We start from the raw sequence: 26,967 nt of genomic DNA on the forward strand, positions 1-26,967 counted from the left end.
AATATTTTTGTTATTTATTTTCTTTTCTCTTCTCGTTGAAATATCTCCATGAGAGCAGGAACCTTGTCTGACTGGTTCATCACTGTAGTCCTAGGGCCAAATAGTTTCTGGCACAAAGTAAACACTTAAATAGCTTTTAAGCTTGCAATTTACAGAATAATTATTGCTGTTTTCCTGGAAAGATTAAAATGAAAGAGTTGAAGAGACTGCATTATTCTTTTAATTTTATTACTGAGCAGCTAAGGGGACTAGGGAAATTATGTGCTGAAGTGAAGGTATGGACTGAACAGTTAGATAACAATAAGATGAATTTGGAAAAATGATTTTATTTCTATACTGTGATACTCACTCATCACCACTCTGTTCCTCACTGTGCTGCGTATCTAGCTTGTTGAAGAAAGCTATGATTCCTTCCAAAACCTTCTTCCGGCTTCCCTGAAAAAAATACAAAATAAGTAAGGTCTCTCCATAAAGGGCAAGTTGAACTTAAAGTTCTTTTCAGCTTGAAGGGTTTTCAAGTATGAATTTAAATAAATTATAACCTAGAGTCACACTAAGAATTTATAGAACACTTTCATGTTGAAATTGAGTTTGAAATACATCTTAATATCAGATTTTAAGGGGCCTATAGTCCACCCTTTCTGAAATCTTTATCCCTTTTACTACCACACACACACAAAATGTGGTACTACAAGAGATAATGTATGTTTACTTTGGTTGAGGGCCATGACCTTTTTACTAGATCAAATCATCATACATGAAATAAAAGCATCTATGCCCTAGTATATAAAACAAGAGTATGAATAAGCTGAATGGTACTAACTGGGCATTTCACCAGAGTTAAAAAAAAGCAGATTTTTCATTTATACCTTTGAGGAGAGAACCAGAAGCTGATAGACCAAGGGTGGTATTTCTTGAAGATTCAATTTGGAGAACATCGTCAACACTTTTTCCACCACAATTTCCACCTCTTCTGCAGTCAGAGGGACATCCCTGTGGACCAAAGAGTCTAAAGATCAGAGCCTAATTTGGGAGATATTAGAATACTATAACTACCTCTTTTGATTTTTCTCTAATGCAGAACCTTAAAGGGGACCAATAACCTTACCTAAGCAAAGTTATCTTGGAAAAAAAATCATAAAGTTATTCTTTAAATAAGAAATCAAAGCAAAAAAGAGTGGGGGTAAATTCTGTAACAGAAAACAGAGGTACCGATACTCTTATTTAGGGAACAGTGGTATTTGACCTTGCTACATTTCAGTTTCTAGTAGCTAAGTTCTCATAGCAGGATATAAAAAGAAAAGGGAATGATGATGCTTACTTGAACATGGAGGTGAGTTGGATTACATATTGATGATCCCATCTGATTAAAGAAATTGACAAAGGAAGTTTATGTCATTTAAACTTATTTACATATTACTTTGTAAAATTAGTAAGGAGGAAAAAATTAGGGCCATTTCAAGTTTGATTTGGTACCACTGGGAAACAAAATCAAAGAAATGACATTTAAAACAATGAAATAACAGCTTTTAACCTATCAGACTGGCAAAATCAAACTCTGATGATATTCAGTGCTGGTGAGATTTTGGGAAACAAGTACTTAACATACCGTTTTAGGGGATGTACACTGATATAATCCTTCTGGGAAGACAAGTTGGCAATACTACTTATCAACTTTAAAAATGCACATAACCAAAGACCCACCCAACTTACTATTAGAAATATATTCCATGTACATGCTTATAAAAGGTCACCTAGACATATAAGGATGTTAATTCCAACACTTTTTATAATAGCAAAAAACCAAATAGCCAAATATTATTTATCGGCAAAAAACAAATAATCTAACAATTGGACACTAGCCAAATATTATAACAGAATACTATGGAACTATTAAAAAGAATGATGTAAAGTGGTATATGCTGACATGAACATGTGTTAAATGAAAAATCAAAGGTATATTACAATGTAATGAATAAACTCTTTTGGGTAATTAAAAACAAATAAATGGATAAATATACATGTGCTGATTCATGCCTAAAATTATTTCTGTAAGGGACTTCCCTGGTGGCGCAGAGGTTAGGAATCCGCCCGCCAATGCAGGGGACATGGGTTCGAGCCCTGGTCCGGGAAGATCCCACATGCTGCAGAGCAACTAAGCCCGTGCGCCACAACTCCTGAGCCTGTGCTCTAGAGCCTGCGAGCCACAACTACTGAAGCCTGCGTGCCTAGAGCCCTTGCTCCGCAACAAGAGTAGCCACTGCAATGAGAAGCCCGCACACCGCAACAAAGAGTAGCCCCTGCTCACCACAACTAGAGAAAGCCCACACACAGCAACAAAGACCCAATGTAGCCAAAAATAATTAATTAAAAAAATATATATATATTAAGGATTTCTTACTATAAATATACACACAGATATATATATATAGTAAGAATTTTTCATCTTTGAGGTATGTCTTTATATACTTCATTTTTAATGGCTATAAGTTACATGGAATGGCTCTACCTTAACTTATTGATACATAGCTTACATACCATAACTTACATATCTCCATTATTGTATGCTTAAGTTGGTCACAAATTTCTGTGTTGAAATGTTCATGTATGAAGATTTTCTTATATGTTGCAATTTCTCCTTAGGGTAGATTCTCATATTTCTGGTTTAAAGATACATCACTTATACATCTCACTCCCTCAAAAAAATATAAAAGATAGTGGTAGGGTGACTTTCCAGCCTTAAGGACCTTGGGACTCCAAATACTGCTATAGGGATAAACTGCTGTGTTAAGATGGAGAGTCAAGTAAATAGAAACTATATGTATAGTCTTAGAACAGAGAATACAGTAAATAATCTCTCTCAAAAATTCATCACAGACTAAATGGTTTTATAGTGGTAGACCATAAACCAAAATGGACTAAAAACTTGAGTGGTCTAAATTCCTAAAATAAATGATAATTCTTTTTTTGGTCACTTGTAGTCCTGAGAAAGTTCTACACATTAATAAGACTCACCTGCCAGAACAGAGGGTGTTAATCAACTGCTTCTTACATTCTTCCCCACTTAGTTCACCTAGAAATGCAAAATACACTGAGGAATAAATTTAATTCAGTGAAGAGAGTAAAAGCCACTAAGATTGGAAGAAAATTACCTTTTCCATAAGCTAGATTTTCCTTTTTGGTAGCAAGGGCGGTGAAAATGATGGGTAATAGCTCCAAAGATTTTCCATTCGTTAGGTTGCCCTGTTTGACAGCATCAACAAACTCACTGGCTAATTCAACCAATAATGCTCCTGGAAAATTGTGAACCTAGAAGTTGATGGGATTAAAAAAATGTTAAGCAGAAATCTAAATGTCTGATATCTCTTTCTAAGAAATACTCTTTTGCTGAATTAATAGAACTGGCATTGAAACCTAGAACTGGTCCTATAAGTGATTCAGGGAATCATTCTGCTCTGGTATAAACATAATTGTAAAGGATTTCATAGATCAGGATCTTCCACCAGTTCCCTGATGTTTTCAAATACGCCAACTCTGCAAAGAGATACATGTCCATGATACCAGAAATGTAACGTAAACATCTAAATGGTTTATGGCTCATCCATCAACTATTTTGTTTGATAACTGTAGTTCTTATTCATAAATAGGAGCTATGGTAGGTTTGGCACACTTAAGTTTTCCCTCCCTCAACAAATTACAAACCCCCCAAAATCCACCCAAAACCAAAAAAGTTTTTGTTTTCCATCTCACCTCCAGCATTAGTAATCCTATGATTTCAGATGCTACTTCTTTCTGCAAATCCCCCGATTCCAACAATTGGACACAACAACTGTATATCTTAAGTCTCCTAAGAGCTCCAGCTTCCTCAGAACAGGGGAAACCTTATTGTTTTAAACAGGTGGTACAGAAACAAAGAAAGAAAAAAGGCAGAATTCTTACAAGGTTGAAGGGTAAACAGGAAAAACAAACAGCTTTGTAGTTGAATATAGAAACAGAATTATCAAACTACTTATTACTATGGTGTTTAGAACAGCAATATTTAGGAGCTTTGAAAAAGTATTTAATTTAGACAGAAAACTGAAACATTACCTTTTCTACTTCCACCCATGTCATTAATTTTTTAAATAATTTTATAGTGCAGAAGAAGGAACACCTTCTAATATACTTTAGAGCTTTTCTGGGATCCAGTAACCCAAATTAAGTGCCTTTAACATACTTCACTTCAAAACATCATCACTGATTGATGTCAGCAGGAATGTAGAGTAATAAAGACCTTGGAAAATGCTCTCCTCCATAAAAGCAACTAGAACACTAACAAAAATAGTGAAAAACAACTTGTTCAGGATTCTGGAAATTAACCAGACTTGCAACAATCCAGGGAGAGTTTATTTAAGATAAACAGCTGAATCTAAGTGAGAATAGCAAGCTCTGTTGTGTTTCAACATGCCCTCATTCCACCTCCTAACCCCTACCCCCCACCAGTCCAATAGTCTTTAAAACCAACAGTTCACACTCATGGTACAAGCCATCAGTCTAGCAGCCTCTGGAGGGGACAGAATATGACTGGAGCTCCACCAAAGCCCAGTTCCCAGATAACTGTCATTATTTGACCTGTCTGGCTATTCCCTAGAAATTTTCACTCGCAAGACTTGTCTTTACTTGACCTGACTTAGAACTTGCCCAGTGCAATCTTTTACCAGGGGCATTTGTCTAAACCAGTTGCAAGTGATAACTTTTTCAGCTGCCTGGATAGCAATAACAGTTGGGCATGCAACAAGCTGACCAAAGAACTTAAAATATAAGCCTGGAGAAAGGTGCAGAGGGGACTCTGAAACATTCTGACATATTCCTAGGAACCTAGGAAGCCGTGAAAATACTTAGGGTTGCGCACATGGAAAGGGCTGTGAGTATGGCCAGGCAACACCCAAGAGGACCCTAATCTCTCACCTCTGGATGATCCTGAGGCTCTACACAAGCAGAAGGGCTAAGGAGGAGTTATAAGCTACCTGCCTGAGAACTGAAGGTGTGCACCTGACATGCACAGGGTCCCCCAGCAAAGGCTGGGAAACTCACTGGTTCCAGGCATTTTAAAGGAAATCTTTGCCAAATCATTAGCTGACCACAAAGCTAACCAAACAGAGACTTCAGTGGCCACATAAAACAGTGCCCATACACAACAAACAATACATATTTCACAAAATTAGTTCAGAAGAACAACTATAAAAACAAAAGCAACACCACAACAGCAACAACAGATCTGGGGGAGGGGGATGGTATCTGATTTCCAGAATTCCCACAAAATATCGTTTAAAATGTCCAGTTTTCAGGAACAAAAAAATAAAAAACATACAGGGAAACAAGAGCATGGTCCATACACAGGAAAAAAAGGAATCAATAGAAACCGTCCCTGAGAGTGCCCAGATATTAGATTTACTAGACAAAGACTGAAATCAGCTATTTTAAATATGTTCAAAGAACAAAAGGAAACCATGTCTAAAGAACTAAAGGAAAATATAAGAATGATGTTTCACCAAATAGAGAATATCAATAAAGAGACAGAAATTATAAAAAAGAACCAAACAAAAATTCTGGAATTAAAAAGTACAATAATTGAACTGAAGAATCCACTAGAGGGGCTCAACAGGATATCTGATCTGGCAGAAGAAAGAATCAGAGAACTTGAAGATAGAGCAATTGAGATTATCCAGTCTCAGGGACAGAAAGAAAAAGAAGAAAAATGATCAGAGCTTCAGAGACCTGCGGGATCCCGTCATGAATACCAACATAGACATACTGAAAGTCCCAGAAGGAAAGGAAAGAGAGAAAGGAGAAAAAAGAAGTAATGGCCAAAAACTTCCCAATTTTAATGAGAACACTAATCTACGTTCAGTGAATTCCCTGGCAGTCCAGAGGTTAGGACTCTGGGCTTTCACTGCCGAGGGCCTAGGTTCAATCCCTGGTCGGGGAACTATCCCACAAGCTGCACAGTGCAGCCAAAAAAACAAAGCAAACAAACAAAACCCACATTCAAGAAGCTCAAAGAACTCCAAACAGGTTAAACCCAAGAGATCCACATTTAGACATACCATAGCAAACTATCAAAATCAAAGATGCCTCATCATAAAAAAAACCATATGTGAAAAACCCACACTTAACATCATACCCAATAAGTGAAGATTGAAAACTTTTCCGTAAGATAGGAAAAATACAAGGATGCCCACTTTTTCCACTTCTATTCAACATAATACTGGAAGTTCTAGATAGAGCAATTATTGCATTTAGTGCCACTGAACTGTACAGTTAAATAAAAAAGTTAAAGACAAGAAGAGAATATTGAAAGCAACAAGAGAGAAGCAACTCATCTGGTAAAAGGAGTACTCAATACGATTAACAGCTGATTTCTCATTTTAAAAAATCATTGAAGGGCAGAAGGAAATGGGATAACATAGTCAAAGCACTGAAAACTCAACAGCCAGAAAAACTATCCCTCCAAAACTGTCAACCAAGAACTCTATAGCCAGAAAAACTACCCCTCCAAAATGGAGAAATTAAGACACTCCCAGATAAACAAAAGAGAATTTGCTGCCAGAAGACCTGCCCTAATGCTAAAGGGAGTCTTTCAGGCTGGAATGAAAGGACACCAGACAGAATTTGAATCCACATGAAACAGAGAACATCAGTAAAGGTAACTACATAGGAAAATATTAAAGACAGTATAAATGTACTTTGTAATTATTTTTTCTCCTGATTTATAAGACACCTGCATAAAACAACAATTATAAATCTGCACTGGTGGCAATAAATGTGTAAAGATGTAATTTATAGGACAATAATAGCACAAAGGAGGAAGGGGGAGAATGAAGCTATATGTAGAGCAAAGTTTTATAACTATTAAATCTAAGCTGGTATTAATCTGAACTAGATTGTTATAAATTAACTCATTATTGCCCAGGGGAATTTTTGCAGAAACTAATGCATGTGGCCGGTGACTTTTATTTTGGCTGGCCAAAAAATTAATTCTGTTATTTCACTAACACTTTGTGTGTTATTACATTCAATAGTTAGACCTGACACACCTGTAAATTCTAATTTTTGTAAAATGTTGTCTTCAAGCCACTCTTCTGTAGAAGCAAAGGAGCATTCTCCTGCACCATGAATTTCATTTTCACTTTCTGTATCAGAATCAATCACTAAGGTTTTTTGTCTCTTTGTTGGTCTAATACTCACATCGTCTGAATCAGAATTATATTCGGAAGAACTATCATCTTCTGAGACACTAGTATATATGCCACTTGGACAATCATAGAAAGTATCTGCATAAAATTCACCAAAAAATTTTTCACTCAAAATTTCATGATGTGTCACTTTTGAAAATTTTACATTTATAATATACACAAGATTGAAGCAAAAACCAAACGGAGCAAAATGTGAATGATAATGACAATCATAAGTTGTCTCATGAACCCTTGATCAATTTCAAGCTCTAACAACTTCTCATGGTGATGTTAATTGTAGCACTCTCTAAAAATGTATTGATATGTCTCCGGTCAATAATGTGTTAAGATGTCAGTTCTAATCGCCAAGGCAAGCACTAAGAAAGTAACTGAAAAAAATAGTGAAAAAGATTACAAAGGAATTAAAATGGTACACTAGGAAACACCTACTTAACATATAACACACAAGGTATTAACAGAGGAACAAAAAGACACGACGTAAAGAAAACAAACAGCAAAATGGCAGATATCAATCCTACTTTTTTAGCAATTATGGTAAATGTAAAGGGATAGATACTCCAATCAAAAGGCAAAGATTGGGACTTCTCTGGTGGAGCAGTGGTTAAGAAGCTGCTTGCCAGTGCAGGGGACATGGGTTCAATCCCTGGTCCGGGAAGATCCCACATGCCGCAGAGCAACTAAGCCCACGAGCCACAACTACTGAAGCCCATGCGCCTAAGGCCCATGCTCCACAAGAGAAGCCACCACAATGAGAAACCCGTGCAAAACGAAGAGTAGCCCCTGCTCACTGCAACTAGAGAAAGCCTGCGCACAGCAACGAAGACCCAACGCAGCCAAAAATAAATAAAATAAATAGATTTATTTTAAAAAAGGGCAAAGATTGGCAGAACAGATTTTTAAAAATCCAATTATGTGCTGTCAATCAGAGACACAATTTAGATTCAAAGATACAAATTGTTTAGAAAAGATATACCATGAAAACCATAACCAAAGGGGGCTGAAGTAGCTCTAAAAATAACAGAAAAAAGTAGACTTTAGGACAAAAATTACTATTAAAGACAAAAAAGGGCATTTTATAATGATAAAAGAATCAAGGCATAACAATTATAAACATATAAGCACCTAACAAAAGAGTTCCAAAATACACAAAGCAAAAACTAACAGAACTGAAGGGTGAAATAGACAATTCAACAATAGTTGGAGACTTCAACACGCCACTTCCAATAATCAACAGAACAACAATTAGAAGATCAACAAGGAAATAGACTTGAACACACCAGATCTAACAAACATCTATATAGAACACTACACACAACAACAGAAGACACATTCTTCACAAGTGCACATGGAGCATTCTCCAGGATAAACCACACATTAGGCCATAAAAAAATTCTCAATAAATTTAAAAGGATTATAATCATATCATTTATGTTCTGTGACCACAGTGGAATGAAACTAGAAATCAATAACAGAAGGAATCTGGAAAATTCACAAATATGTGGAAATTAACATAATCTTAAATACCAATGGGTCAAAGAAGAAAGCACAGAGAAATTAGAAAAATACCTTGAGATGAATGAAAACAAAAACACAATATTCCAAAAGCTATTGGATACAGCTAAAGTAGTGCTCAGAACGAAATCTATAGTTGTAAATACCTATATTAAAAAATAAGATCTCAAATCAATAACCCAATCTTCCACCATAAGAAATTATAAAAAGAGGAAACTAAACTCAAAGCAAGTGAAAAGAATATAAAAGTAAAATCAGACATAAATAAAAGAGAATAGAAGAATAGAGAAAAATCAAGAAAACCAAAGCTTATTCTTTGAAAAGATCAACAAAATTGAAAAATCTTCAGACTGACCAAGAAAAAAAGGGAGAAGAATCAAATTACTAAAATCAGGAATGAAAGAGGGGCATTACTACCAATCTTACAGAAATAAAAAGAATAAGGTAATACAATGAATAACTGTATACCAATTAATTACAAAACTTATATGAAATGGATAAATTGTTATAAAGACACAAAGTATCAAAGCTGACTAAAAAAGACAATAGAAAACCACAACAGACCTATAAATAAAGAGACTGAATTAGCAATCAAAACTCTTCTACAAAGAAAAGCCCAAAACCAGATGGCTTCCTTGGTGAATTCACGAAACATACAAAGAATTAACTGCAACCCTTCACAAACTCTTCGGAAAAAAAGAAGAGGAGGAAACATTTCCCAACTCATTCTACAAGGCCACTATTATCTTCATACCTAAACCAGACAAAGACATCCTAAGAAAACTATGAACAGTACCCCTTGTGACTACAGATGCAAAAATCCTCAACAAAATACTAGCAAGCTGAACCCAGCAACATTTTAAAAAGGATTATACTCTATAACCAAATTGGATTTAACCCAAGAATACAAGAGTGGTTCAATGTATGAAAATCAATATAATATACCATAGAAATAGAGTAAAGGATAAAAACCACATGATCACCTCAGTAGACACAGAAAAAGCATTTGAAAATTCCAATACCTTTTCATGATAAAAAACACTCAACAAACTAAGACTAGAAGGGAACTTCCTTAACCTGATAAAGGGCATCCATGAAAAACCCACAGCTAACATCACACTCAATAATATAAAACTGAAAGATTTCCCTGAGATCAGGAACAAGAGAAGGATGTTTACTCTCACCAATTCTATTCTACTGAAGGTTCCAACTGGGGTAATTAGGTAAGAAAATAACAAAAGGCATCTAGATTGAAATAGAAATAAAGTATCTATTCACAGTTGACATAATCTTGTTTATAAGGAATCCACAAAGAAGAAACTACTAGCGCTAATAAACAAGTACAGGAAGGTAGCAAGATATGAGATCAATATACAAAAGTCTATTGCATTTCTATACACTAGCAATGAACACTGAGAACATTAAATTAAGAAAACAATCCCATTTACAATCACACCAAAAAGAATAAAATACTCAGGAATAAATTAATAAAAGTAGTGTAAGACTTGTACTCTGAAAAGTACAAAATACTGTTGAAAGAAATGAAAGAGGACCTAAGCAAATGGAAAGATATTCCATGTTCATTAATGGAAGACATATTAAGATAGCAATACTTTTCAAATTCATATATAGAGTCAACAAAATCACTACCAAAACCCCAGCTTCCATTCTTGCAGAAATTGACAAGCTAATCTTGTCATATGGAAACTCAAGGAACCCAGAATATCCAAACTAATCCTAAAAAAAGAAAAAAAGTTAGAGGACTCACACTTCCTAATTTTAAAGCTTACTACAAAGCTATTCTAATCAGGACAGTGTGGTACTGACATAAGGAGAGACACCTAGATTTTGTGAGTCCAAAAAGAAACCATCACATTTATGGGCAATTGATTTTCAATAAGGGTGCTATTGAAAATGGGGAAAGATGAACCTGGACTCCTACCTCACACCATATACAAAAATTAACTAAAAATGGATCTAAATTTAAAAGCTAAAGCTATAAAACTTTGAAAAGAAAACACAGGTATAAATCTTTGTGACTTTGGATTAAGCAATGACTTCTTAGATATAAAACTAAAAGCGCAAGCTACAAAAAAAATAAGTATTAGGCATTAAAATTTTGTGCATCAAAGGATACCATCAAAAAAGTGCAAAGACAACCAGAATGGGAGAAAAATTTTGTGAATCATATATCTAATAAGGGACTTGTATCCAGAATATTTAAAGTAATATTAGAACTCAGTAATAAAAAGACAACCCAATTTTTAAAAGGTCAAAGGATTTGAATAGACATTTCTCCAAAGAAGATATACAAATGGCCAGTAAGCACAAGAAAAGATACGCAACATCATTAGCCATCAGGGAAATGAAAATCAAACCCACAGTGAGATACCACTTCACACTCACGAGAATGGCTAGAATGAAAAAGGCAATAACAAGTGTTGACAGAGGATGTGGGAAATGGGCATCCTTATTTCAGTACCGGTGGGAATGTAAAATGATGTAGCAGCTTTGGAAAACAGTTTGGCAGTCCCCAAACAGTTAAACATGGAGTTACCGTATGATCCAGCAATTCTACTCTTATTTACTAAAGAGAAATGAAAATATGTCTACACAAAAACTTGTAGCAGTATTCATAATTGCTCAAAAGTGTAGACAACCTAATTGTCCACCAACTCATGAATGGACAAGTATGATATATTCATAAAATGGAATATTATTCACCAATAAAAAGGAATGAAATACTGATACAGGCTACAACATGGATGAATCTTAGTAACCTTATGGTAAGTGAAAGCCAGTCACAAAGGACCACATATTGTATGATTCCACTTATATGAAATATCCAGAATAGGCAAACCTATAGACAGAAAGTAGATGAGTGGTTTCTTAGGGCTGGCGCGGAACAGAAGTTTAGGGAAGCAACAGCTAAGGGATGCAAAGTTTCTTTTAGGGGTAATAAAAATTCTTGAAATTGTGGTGATAGGTGTGCAACTCTGTGAATATACTAAAAGCCACTGAAATGCATTATTTTAAGTGGTGAATTGTACAATGTCAATTATATCTCAACAAAAAATGTACACTTTAAAAGGGTGAATTTTTTAGTATGTGGATTATATCTCAATTTTCTAAAATGTCATCATTAGCTAACTACTGGTTTACACCATTGATTTAACAGGATTAAAATGGTTATGAGGTAGTGTCCATATATACTTGGTAATTCATGATACTTTTAAACTAGGATTTCCAAATCTATGTTTTTATATAAGGTAAAAATAAGGTTATTTACAGAAGTGGGAGCCATGATAATCTGTTCCAGGTATGTCTACCCAAGAAAGAAATTACTCTTATTTCTTCCACTTATTCTTATTACTGTCACTTAGCATGTATAGACAGCTGCTTTTGATCTTTCATTATTTCCTTTTCTCTGATATTTCTACAAAACAGTCATTTAGCAAGTTTCCAATTTTTAACCAATTAAAAAATTTTTTACCTCGTAGAGAAATGGAAATAAAAACAAAAATAAACAAATGGGACCTAATGAAACTTAAAAGCTTTTGCACAGCAAAGGAAACCATAAAAAAGACCAAAAGACAACCCTCAGAATGGGAGAAAATATTTGCAAATGAAGCAACTGACAAAGGATTAATCTCCAAAATCTACAAGCAGCTCACGCAGCTCAGTAACAAAAAGACACAACCCAATCCAAAAATGGGCAGAAGACCTAAACAGACATTTCTCCAAAGAAGATATACAGATTGTCAACAAACACATGAAAGAATGCTCAACATCATTAATCATTAGAGAAATGCAAATCAAAACTACAATGAGGTATCACCTCACACTGGTCAGAATGGCCATCATCAAAAAATCTACAAACATGGGGCTTCCCTGGTGGCGCAGTGGTTGAGAGTCTGCCTGCCGATGCAGGGGATGCGGGTTTGTGCCCCGGTCCGGGAGGATCCCACATGCCGCGGAGCGGCTGCGCCTGTGAGCCACGGCCACTGAGCCTGCGAGTCCGGAGCCTGTTGCTCCGCAATGAGAGAGGCCACAACAGTGAGAGGCCCACGTACCACAAAATAAAACAAAACAAAAACAAACAAACAAACAAAATCTACAAACAATAAATGCTGGAGAGGGTGTGGAGAAAAGGGAACACTCTTGCACTGCTGGTGGGAATGTGAATTAGTACAGCCACTATGGAGAACAGTATGGAGGTTCCTTAAAAAACTACAAATAGAACTACCATATGACCCAGCAATCCCACTACTGGGCATATACCCTGAGAAAACCATAATTCAGAAAGAGTTATGTACCAAAATGTTCACTGCAGCTCTATTTACAATAGCCCGGAGATGGAAACAACCTAAGTGTCCATCATTGGATGAATGGGTAAAGATGTAGCACATATATACAATGGAATATTACTCAGCCATAAAAAGAAACGAAATTTGAGTTATTTGTAGTGAGGTGGATGGACCTAGAGTCTGTCATACAGAGTGAAGTAAGTCAGAAAGAGAAAGACAAATACCGTATGCTAACACATATATATGGAATCTAAGAAAAAAAAAGTCACGAAGAATCTAGGGGTAAGACAGGAATAAAGACACAGACCTACTAGAGAATGGACTTGAGGATATGGGGAGGGGGAAGGGTAAGCTGTGACAAAGTGAGAGAGTGGCATGGACATATATACACTACCAAACGTAAAACAGATAGCTAGTGGGAAGCAGCCGCATAGCACAGGGAGATCAGCTCGGTGCTTTGTGGCCACCTAGAGGGGTGGAATAGGGAGGGTGGGAGGGAGGGAGATGCAAGAGGGAAGAGATATGGGAACATATGTATAACTGATTCACTTTGTTAGAAAGCAGAAACTAACACACCATTGTAAAGTAATTATACTCCAATAAAGATGTTAAAAAAAATTTTTTTTTCCATGCATAGGAAGATGTGTTTTTGAACCCTTGCAAGGAGAGACACAATTTACTCGAGGGGGTAAGAAAAATAAACCAAGTTAAAATTACCTGCTAAGAGTGTGAAGCGACTTTTAATTTTTGCTTGTAGAATTTTATTCTACTACAATTTATAAAACAACTATGAGTCACAACCAGCAACAATGTAGAACTGGCCCTTGTTCAAGATATGGAATAAAAATATGCCCCACTGGGAATGAAGAATCTCTACGTAAGTCACCTAAGATACTCCATTTCATTAAAACTCAGAGCACCCTAGCCTCTTTTGTTAAGCACAGATTAACTATTAAACATTGCTGCTCTCTTCACAATTTTTTTTTTTTGGCTACACCGCAGGGCCTGCGGAACTTCCCCGACCAGGGATAGAACCCGTGCCGCCTGCAGTGGAAGCACGGAGTCTTAACCGCTGGACCACCAGGGAAGTCCTCTTCTCCACAATTTTAAAAGCACAAATAAATCAAAGCGGATTTTATGACGTGCATCCTTTACAGGCTCCAAAACCAGCAATCCAATCTCAGGTAGCCACTTCAACCCCCTATAGCAAAATTATTTATGTCCACAAGACAGGAGACTGCTGCTTTAGTTGATTCTGTAAAATCCCCAAAACAGAAAAGTCTCAGTGGGGCATCAAACAGTAAGAAAAGTAGCAATATGCACCCAAAGTAAACAAATATACCAATGAATCCAGAGAGATAGAAGTGGCATTATTATTACCTTTGAAGATGGCTCTCAGGAGTGCTCCAGCAGCTTTTCCTTTCACTGCCTGATTCTGAAGGAGATTAGCCAGCTGCAAAGAAAAGAAAAAGCTACAAGTCCCTGGCAACAATTTCCCTACCTGAATGACCTAAACTCCCGGTATGAAAAACACACATCTGTCAAGTTCATATCCTTCAGAGACTCCAGGTATCACAAATAACGTATTTATTTACATATAGCAGGGTAGATCTTAACATGATGCTGGGCTGTCAAGACTGAAATTTATTCATACATTCATTCTACAAACGTTTATTAAGTATTTAATCAGCACTAGGTATCAAGCTATGTTCTTGGGAATATACATTCATTCAGCAAATACTCTTTGAACATGTTCTTCTTCCTAGGCATTAGGGATACAAGGATGAACATGATAATCTGACTCAGTTTACAGTAGAGCAGGAGGGAAAAGGACGACAAGAAAAAAAATCAGAAAAAAAATCTGTAACAGAAACAAAAGACTGAGACAATAATTGAGGAAAGGGAAGCAACTTCAGCTAGGGTAGTCAGGGAGAAAGCTTCTCTGAGGTAGGTGACATTTCTATAGAGACTTGGAGGATGAGAAAGAGCTAGTTATGCAAAGGGAGGAAAGAAGAACACTTCAGATAAAGGTATTGTTATGTGCAAAGGCCCTGAGGGAGCAAAGAGTTTGGCATATTGGATGGCCTGAAAAAAAAAAAAAGACCAATTTGACTGAAGAGTAGTAAGAAAAGAGTGGCACAAGATGAATTTGGAGATGGGCAAGAACCAGATAATAAGAACCTTGTAGGCCATGATAGGAAGCTTAGATTTTCTCTAAGTGCAACAGAAGTAACTAACGAGAAAAGAGGAGAGTGATATATAGATGTTTTTTTTTAAAAAAAATCAGTCTTATTCCTTTTGTAGAAAATAGGTTGTGGGAGGGTTTAAGAGTGAAATAGGGACATCTGTTAGGAGATTGTTATCAGTGATCAAATGAGAGATGATAGTGGCCTACAGCAAGGTAATGGCAGGGGAGATGTCCTGAGTTGAAATGTGTCCCCCTCCAAAATTCATGTTTAAGCTCTAACCCCCAGCATCTCAGAATGTGATCTTATTTGGAAATAGGGTCATTGTAGGTGTAAATAGTTAAGCTTGAGGTCATATGGGTAGGCCCTAATCCAGTATGACTAATGTCCTTAGAAAAAGGGGAAATTTGGACAGAAACACATACACAGCGAGAATGCCATGTGAAAGTGAAGGCAGAGACCATGGGTGACACAAGGCAAGGAATGCTAAAGATTGTCAGCAAACCACCAGAAGCTAGGCAAGACGCACGGAACAGATGATCACAGCCCTCAGCAGGAACCAACAACAATGCCAACACCGTCATCCTGGACTTCCAGTTCCTAGAACTTTAAAAATAACTGTCTATTGTTTAAGGTACTCAGTTTGTAGTACTTTGTAAGACGAAGAAAAGTACAGATGGCCCCGAACTTATAACAGTTCAACTTACAATTTTTCAACTTTACAATGGGGCAAAAGTGGTAGGCATTCAGTAGATACTGTATTTCGAATTTTTATCTTTTCCTGGGCTAGCAATCAGCTGCAGGATCACAAGGATAAACAACTGATACACTATTCTGTACCCACGCAACCATTCTGTTTTTCACTTTCAGTACAGTATTCAATAAATTACATGAGATATTCAACACTTTATTGTAAAATGGGCTTTGTGTTAGATGATTTTGCCCAACTGTAGGCTAATGTAAGCATTCTTGGCACGTTTAAGGTAAGGCTAGGCTAAGCTAGGATGTTTGGTAGGTTAGGTGTATTAAATGCATTTCCAACTTAGAATATTTTCAACTTAAAATGGGTTTATTGGGATGTAACCCCATCAAAATTTGGGGAAGATCCGTAGACTGAAGATATATTTGAGAGCTTGATCAGTAGGACTTCGCTATGGTCTGAATGTTTATGTCCCCCCAAAATTCACACGTTAGAATCCTAATACCCAATGTTATGGTATTTGGAGGTGGGGCCTTTGGGAGGTGATTAGGTATGAGGGTGGAACTCCCATGAATGGGATTAGTGCTCTTGTAAGAGATCCCACAGAGCCCCCAGGCTGCTTCTACCATATGAGGGTATAATGCGAAGTCTGCAACCCAGAAGAGGGCCCTCACTCGACCACACTGGCACCATCATCTAGGATTTCCAGTCTCCAGAACTATGAGAAATAAATGTTTGTTGTTATAAGTCACCCAGTCTACCGTATTTTGTTACAGCAGCCTGAATGGACTAAGACAGACTTCCTCATGCTTTAGACGTGAAATGGGTGTGGTGATGAAGGAAAAGAAGAAATCAAGGAGGACTCAAATTTCTGGCTTAAGCAACTAACTGGGTAGATGGTGGCACCATTTACAGATATGGTGAAAATTTCGGATTAAGCAAGCATCTAAATCATCCAGAGGGCTTGTTAAAACAGAGAACTCCACGTGCAGTTTTTGATTCAGCAGATCAGATGTGGCGCTCAGAACTGTTACTCTTAAGATATCCAAGTGGAGATGTCAAATCGATAACTGAATATGCCAAAGCGGAGCTCAGTGAGAACATGTAAGATCATCCAGGGAGAAAATGTAAAGAAAAAAGAGACACCAACAGAGAGGGATAGGTGGAAACTCTATTATTTTTACAACTTTTCTGTAAGTCTAAAATCAACTCAAAACAGAGTTAAAAAATTCTTCCTGGATTTAGCATCCACTGATGCTTCCTGCCTGATCCAATCTTTATCATGATGGTTGCCAAATGATGATTTTCTAACTCTGTGGTAAGCAAGAGCCCTCCTCATCATTTATTATCAATACAGACTCACAAATTTCTATATTTTTCAGTGGTTTATAATTCATAACTGAACTTGACTATTTCAATGTTCAAATTTGACCAACGGAAGCCCCTTCAAGCTGTCTTTATCAGGTTTGGGGTATCAATGTTATACTTTATAAAAAGCACTTGGAAGTTTTCCTTATATATGCACATTTTTCATTATGTATTATATATACTCTAAAACAATTTATGTGGCATTGGGACTATCTCTTACCTCTGATCTCTAAAGATTTGGTAGACGTTTCCTATGAAACTTCTGGACCTGGTATTTTTGTGTCAAGTAATTGCTTGATAACTCTGTTTTTCTTTTATAGAAATTGATCTGGTTAAGCTTTCCATCTCAAATTGGGTCAATTTAATTAAACTGTATGTTCCTAAGAAATTATCCATTGCATCTACATTTTCAAATTTATTTGTAGTAGATATATAGAGTAGTCTCTTAGTAATTTTTGAGATTTTTCTCTATATGAAAAGTTATTTCCCCCATGTCATTTCTTATTTAGTGTATCTGTGCTTACTCCATTGTTTTCTTGATTAGTTAATAGTTTTGTCTATTTTTCAAAGAACCAGGATTTTTATGTATTAATTTGATCTACTGTTCTCCACTTTATTACCTTCTACTTTTATTCTAGCAGTCCCTTTTAGATTCCTCTATTCTCTCTAAATCTTTGAATGTAAATTTTCCCACTGCTGGATATGTCAGTCTTCCTTGTCATGGACTTGCTTTATGTGTTTTATAATTTTTTACTCTTAAGCACATCTTCTATGGACATTTTTATCAAATGGACTGAATGCATATATTGCTGGAATGCTTATCAAATTTATAGAGGATATAAAATGATGATTAATACAATGGTCAACTCAGGATACAAGAAGAAGATCTTGATGGAGTGAAATCAAATTAATCTAAAAAGATAAGTAACAGATTTAAAATAAAAATTTTAATGTGGGTTCTAAGAACTAACTATTGAAGTTCGGAGATGAAGGAAATTTAGCCTATATGCAAAAATGACTTGGGGTTTTTAGTTGCTTGTAAGAGCAATGAGACAATAATATAATATTGCTGCCAAAAAGTTGACTCTGCATTAATGGAAGAATTAGGGAAATATTAGTGCCCCTCTACTCTAGTGGTAGAACACATGTGGAGCCCTGTGTTCAATTTGAGGTACAAAACTTTTAAAGGTAATGTTAACAAAACAGAAATATTCAGAGGACTGTGTTCATGTTAGCGAAGAAACTTAAAATAGGAAGAGCTGAAGGACCTTTTCTAATATTTATTCAGCGTCTACTGGATGCCTATTGAGGGTCTATTAGATGTTAGATGCATACAGTATCTCATTTCATCCTCACAAAAACCAAGATAGGAATTCTTTTTGTGATAAGCATGAATCAGAGAAGTAATTCATAGCATCTATCATGGGTTTTGTTCTAATTCTTATTTTTTACTTATTTTATAGTGTAATGTTAAAGCCTCCTCAAATTCCTTTTGGAAGCAGGTAAGATAAAAATTCTAAGTAAATAAATAAATAGAAAGCAGGTTTCAACCAAATTGTAACTTGTCTATAGGATGATTCAACTCTCAACTCATGCAAAGGCTGTCTTAAAAAGTGCCACAAAAAGCAATTTCTGGATAATTTCAAAGAAAAAAAAAATCAGAGCACATCCCTGTATCAATTCCCAGTTAGCATAAGGTAACAAAGATTAAGATGCACCTAGCTTCAATGACCACAAAAACTAGCACATAAAAAGTTCCTTAAAAACATAACACTCGGGGCTTCCCTGGTGGCGCAGTGGTTAAGAATCTGCCTGCCAATGCAGGGGACATGGGTTTGATCCCTGGTCCAGGAAGATCCCACATGCTGTGGAGCAACTAAGTCCATGCGCCACAACTACTGAGCCTGTGCTCTAGAGCCTGTGAGCCACAGCTACCGAGCCCGCGCGCCTAAAGCCCGTGCTCCGCAACAAGAGAAGCCACTGCAATGAGAAGCCCATGCACCGAAACAAAGAGTAGCCCCCCAGGGCTTCCCTGGTGGCGCAGTGGTTGAGAGTCCGCCTGCCGACGCAGGGGACACAGGTTCGTGCCCCGGTCCGGGAAGATCCCACGTGCCACAGAGCAGCTAGGCCCGTGAGCCATGGCCGCTGGGCCTGTGCGTCCGGAGCCTGTGCTCCGCAACGGGAGAGGCCACAACAGTGAGAGGCCCGCGTACCGCAAAACAAAACAAAACAAAACAAAAAAGAATAGCCCCTGCTCACCGCAGCTAGAGAAAGCCCACACGCAGCAATGAAGACCCAATGCAGCCAAAAATAAATAGATATAACATTAAAGAAATTTAAAAAACAATAATAATACTCAAAGTCTTAATTTGTCTATACATATATACTAATGTTTAAGGTTAATTTTAAGGAGGGATTATTTTCCATGTAGGGATCTGAATAAGCTGAGATCATTTATAATGGAATAAGGAGAAGTATATCAGGAGAGAAAGATTAGAAAGCCTAACATAGAAGGTAATTATTGTCCCATTTTATAATCATATACTTATAGTGAAGACACAATGTAAATTGGTTGTTTTTCACTTTTCCTAATAATTTCAAAATATCTTACTACTTATGAACTTCTTTAGGGAAAAATATAAATGAAGCATCAACAGGCAAATCTAATGTCTCACATCAATAACTACAGTCTGGATATTGCTTTCAAATAGGATTGTTCTAAGAACTAAAAAGTATACTAATTTGCTTATACGGTTGCATAAATGTCATTTAAATATTATACAGTTGTAGGGATTTCCCTGGTGGTTCAGCAGTTAAGACTTCACGCTTCCACTTCAGGGGACATCGGTTTGATCCCTGGTCAGGGAACTAAGATCCCGCATGCTGCACGTTGCAGCAATCAATCAATAAACAAACAAACAAATACAGTTGTATAAATGTACACAAATGCCCTTAAATTGTGCATATCTCTTCCTCTCTCCCATTTCTTTTTATCTATGAGTTGTTACCAAATAAATCCTTGATCCTAAGGAGAGTGGGGGATAGATGAAGTGGCAGAATTAATTTTTCTAACATGTCCCTTGAATTTGTTATCATGCTTGACATTTGCTTTTGGCAGAACATCCTTCCTAATACTCACATCATCTTCTTTCAGGGTTTGAAGAAATTTTTGCAGTCTGTCTGCTGTTTTTTCTGCTGCTAGAGATAAAATTTTCTGGTCCATTGTTGCACATATCAAGAAACTGGAAAGGGAAAATGTCAGAGCTGGATCAAACTTCCAGAAGGAAACAAGTTTGATTTTTTTTTCCCTTCTCTACCTGTTAACTGAGTATTTCATACATATTATAGACTACGTACACAGTGGGTACTCAACAGGCTAAGGATTACCAACTAGTATGAGTAGGTGATTCTTATCCAAACCAAAATAATCTTGAGAATTCCCTGGAATTTCCTTATTAGAAAGTTGTAGTCTAATCAAGTGGTTTCCTAATTCCAAGCCACATTTTTATTATTTTTTTTAAGCATCTACCCAGTATGCTGCCCAGAACAAAGCTATCATTTAACAGTATAGCAAATATATAATAAATTATTATTGACACATACACAAGAATATTATAACATATAATAAAGTAACACTTGATAAATGAATAAATCAACAGCACTGTAAATACATTTATACCCATTAAATGGTGTAAAAACAAATGAGAAGTTAACAAGGCTAAGAAATAAATGTGTGCTCAAACATCAAGAAGCCTTCCCAGCAGAGGAAAGCTTAAACTGGAACTTAAAGATTAAATTTAGACAGTCAAGATAACCACATGGTATACATTATTGGGAAGGAGAGTATCATGAACAAAGGCATTCATAAGACAATCTGAAAAATTTATTTGGGGAAAATGAGTAGTAGAGGGTTCAAGTAGGGGAGTAGTGAGTAGGAAAGCTACAAAGAAAGGGTGGGACTAAACTGCACAAGCTCTTAAAAGCCAGGTTAAGGAATTCAGATTTTATTCTGTAAATAATAGATGGCAACAAAAATTTCTGTAGTAAAAGATAATCTGACAAGATTGAAACAGTGTTTGAGGAAACTGAATCTGGCATCAATGTGCAGATTAAAGCAGGGAGGGAGTAAGGAGGAAGAACAGAGGCTAAGAGGCTACTGGGGGCTATTTTAGTGGTAGTGACAAAGGCCTGTCTTAGGGTGGTGACTCTGGGGAGTAGAAAGGAAAGGGTGAAATGGAAGCACATTAGACAGACAGGAGTTAGTGTGTAGCTATGGGAGTATTATGGGAAGGGGGAAATGCACACTGATGGAAAGAAGACCTGCTCCTCCTCCTGCATTTCTTCGTTTCCAATCTCTATAAATTGTACCATCATCCACTCAGCTGCTGAAACCAAAAATCTGGACAACATTCTTAACCACTTCACCTTCATCCTCCACATCCACTACCAAGTCCTGATGATGTTACCCCCCTAAAACATCTCTCAAGTCTACTTCTCTCTGAGATCCACTACCTCCACATTACTCCAAAGCCACCATCATCTCTCACCTGAACTACTGCATAGTTTCCTAACTTGTCCCCCACACAGCAGCTAAAATAATGTTTTTGAAACACAAACCAGATTATGTGACTTATCCTCCCTCAATCTCCATCCTTAACTTAAAACTCTTCAGTGGCTTTCCATTACTCTCATATCAGTCCAAAATCCTGAATTCAGGATAAAAAGGTCTGGTCCATGCTAACTCCCCTTCCTCACTCTATTCTCCAGGCACACTGAATTGTTTTCAGTCCTTCAAACCCCCAAGTTCCTCTCGCCACAGACCCTTACACATGATTTTCTGTCTGGAACTTACACAAATACCCCTCCTTTCATCTGCTGCTTGCCAATCTTTTATTGTTAATTCCTACAAATTCTTCAGATCTCAGCTCAATCCACACTTCCTTAGAAGCTCAGTCTAGATTAAACACTCCCCTATTACATTCTTTCAATGCAACTGTAATCTCTCTCACCATCACCACACTTTTAACATTACATTTGTAATTATTAGCTTAAGAACTACACCTCCCACTCCACTTCAAACTCCAGGAGTGCAGGGGAACCTGTCTGGTTTTGTTTAACACTGAACCTCCAGTACTTAGCACAGTATCTAGCTCATAAAAGGTGCCCAATAAATATCTGCTGAACAAATGAATGACTGAATCCCTACAATGGGCAAGACCCTGGGCCCAGCACTTTACACTCATTAATTTGATCCTCACACCAACCTTATGAGGTCTGTGTTATTACTCCCAATTTAGATAAAGATCTTTTGGGATTCAGAGAGATTAAGGAATTTCCCCAAATCCCCGAAGTTAGAAGGCTAGTAAGGGTAGAAGCAGAACTGAAATCCGAGTCTGTCCAGCTCCGGACCCCAAATCCCATGCTTTTACCTGCTACCCTCTGTTAGGGGCTGGGTGGCAGTAGAGGATGCAAACAAGGTATACCGACTAAAAGAGACGTCCAGCCCTAAGGGGAAGATGCTGAACTCTATTTCAGCAGGTACATTTGCTAAATTCTTCCTAAAACCAGAGATGAGTAACAGATAGGTGGCTGCAGATTCTTTGTCAAGAGGCCCTGAGGTTAGTGACTCACCACAGAAGTGAAACGCCGCGGGTCTTGCGCCGGGACTCCTCAGAGAGCAAGATGTAAACACAAATAGGGAAACTATAAAATGAGGCAGCTGGTGATGTGCGCTGTGACCGAGCTAAAAAGGCGAAACAGGTTTAGAGAAATTTCTCAGACGTAGGAGCTAAGCGCTGATGGAGAGGAAGAATTTAACAGGAGGGCCGAGAGTGTAGCACGCCCGGGGAGCAGGGACGGCCCACCAACGCGGAGGGAGACGGCAGGGCACATCGACCCTTCCAAGCCAAGGAAAACGCCAGAACGTCACAATGGAAGTGGGGTCCTCCTGTCCTCCCAGACCCGCTACCTCCCCGGGGCTGAGTCCCACCGCCCCTGCAACGCGCGAAGCCCCTCCAGACGGTCACCTCAGCCTCACCTCCTCCAAAAGCTTCCAAAAAGTCCGCTCAACCCAACGCCGCCAAACTTCCGTTACCAGGCGCAGCGGCTCCCGCCTCCCGCGGCTCACTTCCGCCGCCCGGGAGCACGCGCATGGGGCGTACCATTAAGGCAGAAGGGAGGGGGAAACTCCTGGGACGATCCCACTCACTGTGGGGGGGGCAGCCTTAGAACTCCAATTCGGGACCGCAGAGTGAGCCAGGGCAGTGTGGCCTGGGTGTGGCCACCACGGTGCCTTGACCAGTTAAGGCCTTCTTGTGTACTCTTGGGGAAAGGGTCAGTGAGAAAGGGGATGAATCTAGTGATAGCTGTAGAGGTCTTTGCATTGGAAGTGCCTGGAAGGCTCAGGAAGGTGTTCTACTCCTTGTGCCAGTGGAGGTGTAACTCCTGTAAAGGAAAAAAGGGTTGCCTGCCATTCCATTTCTATAGGGATCAAGGCTGTAGCAACTGCAGTTGTTGGCCTCAGTGTGCCTGAGGGGAGCTCAGGGTGGAGAAAAACAGGAAACATTTTGTGCTTTGGGTGTAAGGATCCTTGGATAGTTAAGATGCATATCTAAGGAAAAGTTTCAATGAACCCAGATTCTTGCATCTTCCCATACATAGGAAAGCACTTAAGTCATTAACTTGAAATATCTGTTTTTTGTGATCAGTAATCTTGATCTTTGATTACATGGATCTCCCCCCCACAAAAAAAACCCCGAAAACTCATATATATCCTGGCTCCTCCCTTAACTCTTCAGAGCAGGTCCTCAAAGCTATCTCAGAGGCTGTCTCCTGGGCTATAGTCCTCAGTAAGGTACCTGGATAAAACTTAACTCACAACTTTTAGGTTATGCACTTTTCTTTCAGTCGACAGCCCTAAAATGTAAGCCTCATGTGGCCAGGGGGCTTATTGCATACAAAATCTCAGCATTTAGCACAAAGCCTGGCAAAGCAGTAAATGCTCAGTAAATATTTCTTAAATGAACAACTGATAGTAGAGCAAAGAGAAATGGAGGAGAGGTTCGAGAACCTGTACTACGTTGAACGGGCAGCTTGTGCAAAGGGCCTGACAGCAACAAGCAATCCAGCGTCTGGCTGGTTCGGGAGGTGCAGGTGCTTCGGGTGGGGGTGGGAAAGCAGGGGCTTGTTAATCTTTTTCACATCAGGAGCAAGTGGGGAACAGCTGAAGTGGAAGGGCGTGATTGTATTCACTTTGTAGAACAATATTTCTGACAGGTGAGTGCTGCAGAGGTTATTTAAAAGAGATGGTGGGGATTTCCCTGGTGGTGCAGTGGTTAAGAATCCGCCTGACAATGCAGGGGACACGGGTTCGATCCCTGGTGCAGGAAGATCCCACATGCTGCGGGCAACTCAACTCATGCACCACAGCTACTGAGCCTGCACTCTAGAGCCTGCAATCCACAACTACTGAAGCCCGTGTGCCCTAGAGCCCCGTGCCACAACTATTGAGCCCGTGTGCTGCAACTACTGAAGCCCGTGTGCCCTAGAGCCCCGTGCCACAACTATTGAGCCCGTGTGCTGCAACTACTGAAGCCCGCGCTTCCACAATAAGAGAAGCCCCCACAACAAAAAGTAGCCCCCGCTCGCTGCAACTAGAGAAAGCCCATGCACAGCAATGAAGACCCAATGCAGCCAAAAAAAAAAGATGATGGAGGTGAGGAAAGTTGAAGGCAAGACCCCTTAGGAGGCTTTAAGTTGTCCTGGACATAGGTGGTGGTGGCCCAACCTTGGGGAGAGGTGGGAGGGGTTTGAGGAATATTCAGGTTTGAGTGACTGGGTGCACCCTGGTGATACTGCCAGTTGACTGACACACAGGGAAGGATGAAAGTTTGAGTTGATGATGAAGCCTTCAGATTTGGACTTGCCAAATGTGAGACCATGGGATGGCATGTGAAGGAATGCTAAGATCAGGGGGCATTCAGTCTGGAGCCTGTCTCCCAGTTCCCAGGGGTAGGATGGATCTATTTGGCCAGTTCTGGAAGAAACATAGCGGCTGGAAGAGAATGATGCCTCTCAGGTGCCTAGGTCTGCTACTTGTTTATGACGCTTCTTTTTTTAAAATAAATTTATTTATTTATTTATTTTGGGTTGTGCTGGGTCTTCGTTGCTGCACACAGGCCCCTCCAGCTGCAGCAAGTGGAGGCCACTCCTCGCTGCAGCGTGCAGGCCTCTCACTGCGGTGGCCTACCCCGTTGCAGAGCACAGACTCTAGGATTGCGGGCCTCAGCAGCTGTGGCATGCAGGCTCAGTAGTTGTGGCTCACAGGCTCTAGAGCACAGTCTCAGTAGTTGCGGCACACGGGCCCAGCTGCTCCACGGCATGAGGGATCCTCCCAGACCAGGGCTCGAACCCGCGTTCCCTGCACTGGCAGGCAGACTCCCAACCACTGTGCCACCAGGGAAGCCTATGACACTACTTAAGTACTTTTTACTTCTACCACGTTTCTGGCCCAATATTAAGCTGTGATATTTGGCTAAAACACAGCAGCGGGGTTGGAAGATTATTCCTGAGAGGAATCCTTTAGCTTGCCAAGGAATCAGATGACTTTACCTCATCTTCTCCCCACAAAACCACCTTTCCAGGCTGCTTCTGGGACTGAGCCAGGCAGCCATGAATTTGTGTAGCTCAAAAGGGCTCATTTGCCTTTTTGAACTTTCATTTTTGCATCCCAGGTGCACTTATTGCATTGCCTGTGTGAGCATCTACCCACTGGCGTTGACAATTGCGGCAGGGGGTCTTGCCTCCCCTTGTTGCATGAATGTATCATCTGTCTTTTCCATTAGTGCTAATGGGTGTTACATATGCAAAGGAAGAGAACAGACTTAGATTCATAACAATGTTTTTCACACTGGTGCAAGCTTCCTTACTAAGCAGCAAATCTTACCAATCTGCTTCAACTGACTAGACTCCATACACTGGTCAGCTAGTGATACACTGATTCTAGAAAACACAGCCAGTTAAAAACAGGTTTACAACACTGGAATCAAATGTTCTTCAGACCTTGTCAGTAGCTCATGTTTGGATAATAATATTATAGCTACTGGTATTTGCAGGAGTCCAGAGAAAAGTACAAATGGAGGCCCCCTATCATTCCCCACTCTATCCTGCAGTGTGAAGGGCTTCATATGCCTGCATGTGGACACCCAGCCTGAAAATCCACACCATGTCTCTCCTCTAAAGCTGCCCTTGGCTACCCTTGACTATGCTGTGCACACTAGCAGGTCCACTCTGGGGAGGGTGGACTTAGGAAGGAGCCTGTAAAGGCCGAGGAACTGAGCTTGGGGATGTTTGGGAAGGTACCCCAAGCATGGTCTAAAGGAGGGCACATGGGCTTCAGTGCGTTCACACTCCAAGTTTCTTGGACTCCTCATCATCTAGGAAGGGAGCTATTGAGGCACCCACCCAGTTCAAGCACTCCAGTTGCCTGGGTTTAAGGGCGGCATTGCTTGAGAGAATAATCAAGGTAGCATGTATAAGGAGCCTAGTGTTTAGGAGCACTTAATCGTGTAGTTCTGGTGATCCGTGTTGATGTTACTATTGCAAAAAGATTACAAGTCACTGAAGTTTCAGATGTTTAGTATTTTTTACCAATAAAGTAT

General features: G+C 38.9%; 1 protein-coding gene across 7 annotated transcripts in view; it reads right to left on the reverse strand.

Moving 5' to 3' along the window:
* FANCI (FA complementation group I) overlaps nucleotides 1–23,412 on the reverse strand; it is a 76,396-nt gene extending 52,984 nt beyond the window's left edge. The window contains exons 1-10 of one of the 7 annotated variants that reach the window (XM_060005440.1): nucleotides 23,346–23,412; nucleotides 22,940–23,051; nucleotides 20,448–20,550; nucleotides 14,435–14,507; nucleotides 3,751–3,881; nucleotides 3,153–3,309; nucleotides 3,016–3,073; nucleotides 1,322–1,363; nucleotides 870–993; nucleotides 350–435 (exon numbers count right to left, since the gene is read on the reverse strand). In XM_060005440.1, coding sequence (XP_059861423.1) covers nucleotides 350–435; nucleotides 870–993; nucleotides 1,322–1,363; nucleotides 3,016–3,073; nucleotides 3,153–3,309; nucleotides 3,751–3,881; nucleotides 14,435–14,507; nucleotides 20,448–20,531 — 755 coding nt within the window. In that variant the 5' untranslated portion in view covers nucleotides 20,532–20,550; nucleotides 22,940–23,051; nucleotides 23,346–23,412. Of the gene's footprint in view, nucleotides 1–349; nucleotides 436–869; nucleotides 994–1,321; nucleotides 1,364–2,538; nucleotides 2,697–3,015; nucleotides 3,074–3,152; nucleotides 3,310–3,750; nucleotides 3,882–14,434; nucleotides 14,508–20,447; nucleotides 20,551–22,939; nucleotides 23,125–23,334 lie in introns of those variants that run through there. The other 6 variants (XM_060005445.1, XM_060005443.1, XM_060005444.1 and 3 more) reach the window with 6 other exon arrangements.
* Between the last annotated feature and the right edge of the window lie 3,555 nt (nucleotides 23,413–26,967).

This window comes from Delphinus delphis, chromosome 2 (assembly GCF_949987515.2).
Source record: "Delphinus delphis chromosome 2, mDelDel1.2, whole genome shotgun sequence".
NCBI lineage: Eukaryota > Metazoa > Chordata > Mammalia > Artiodactyla > Delphinidae > Delphinus > Delphinus delphis.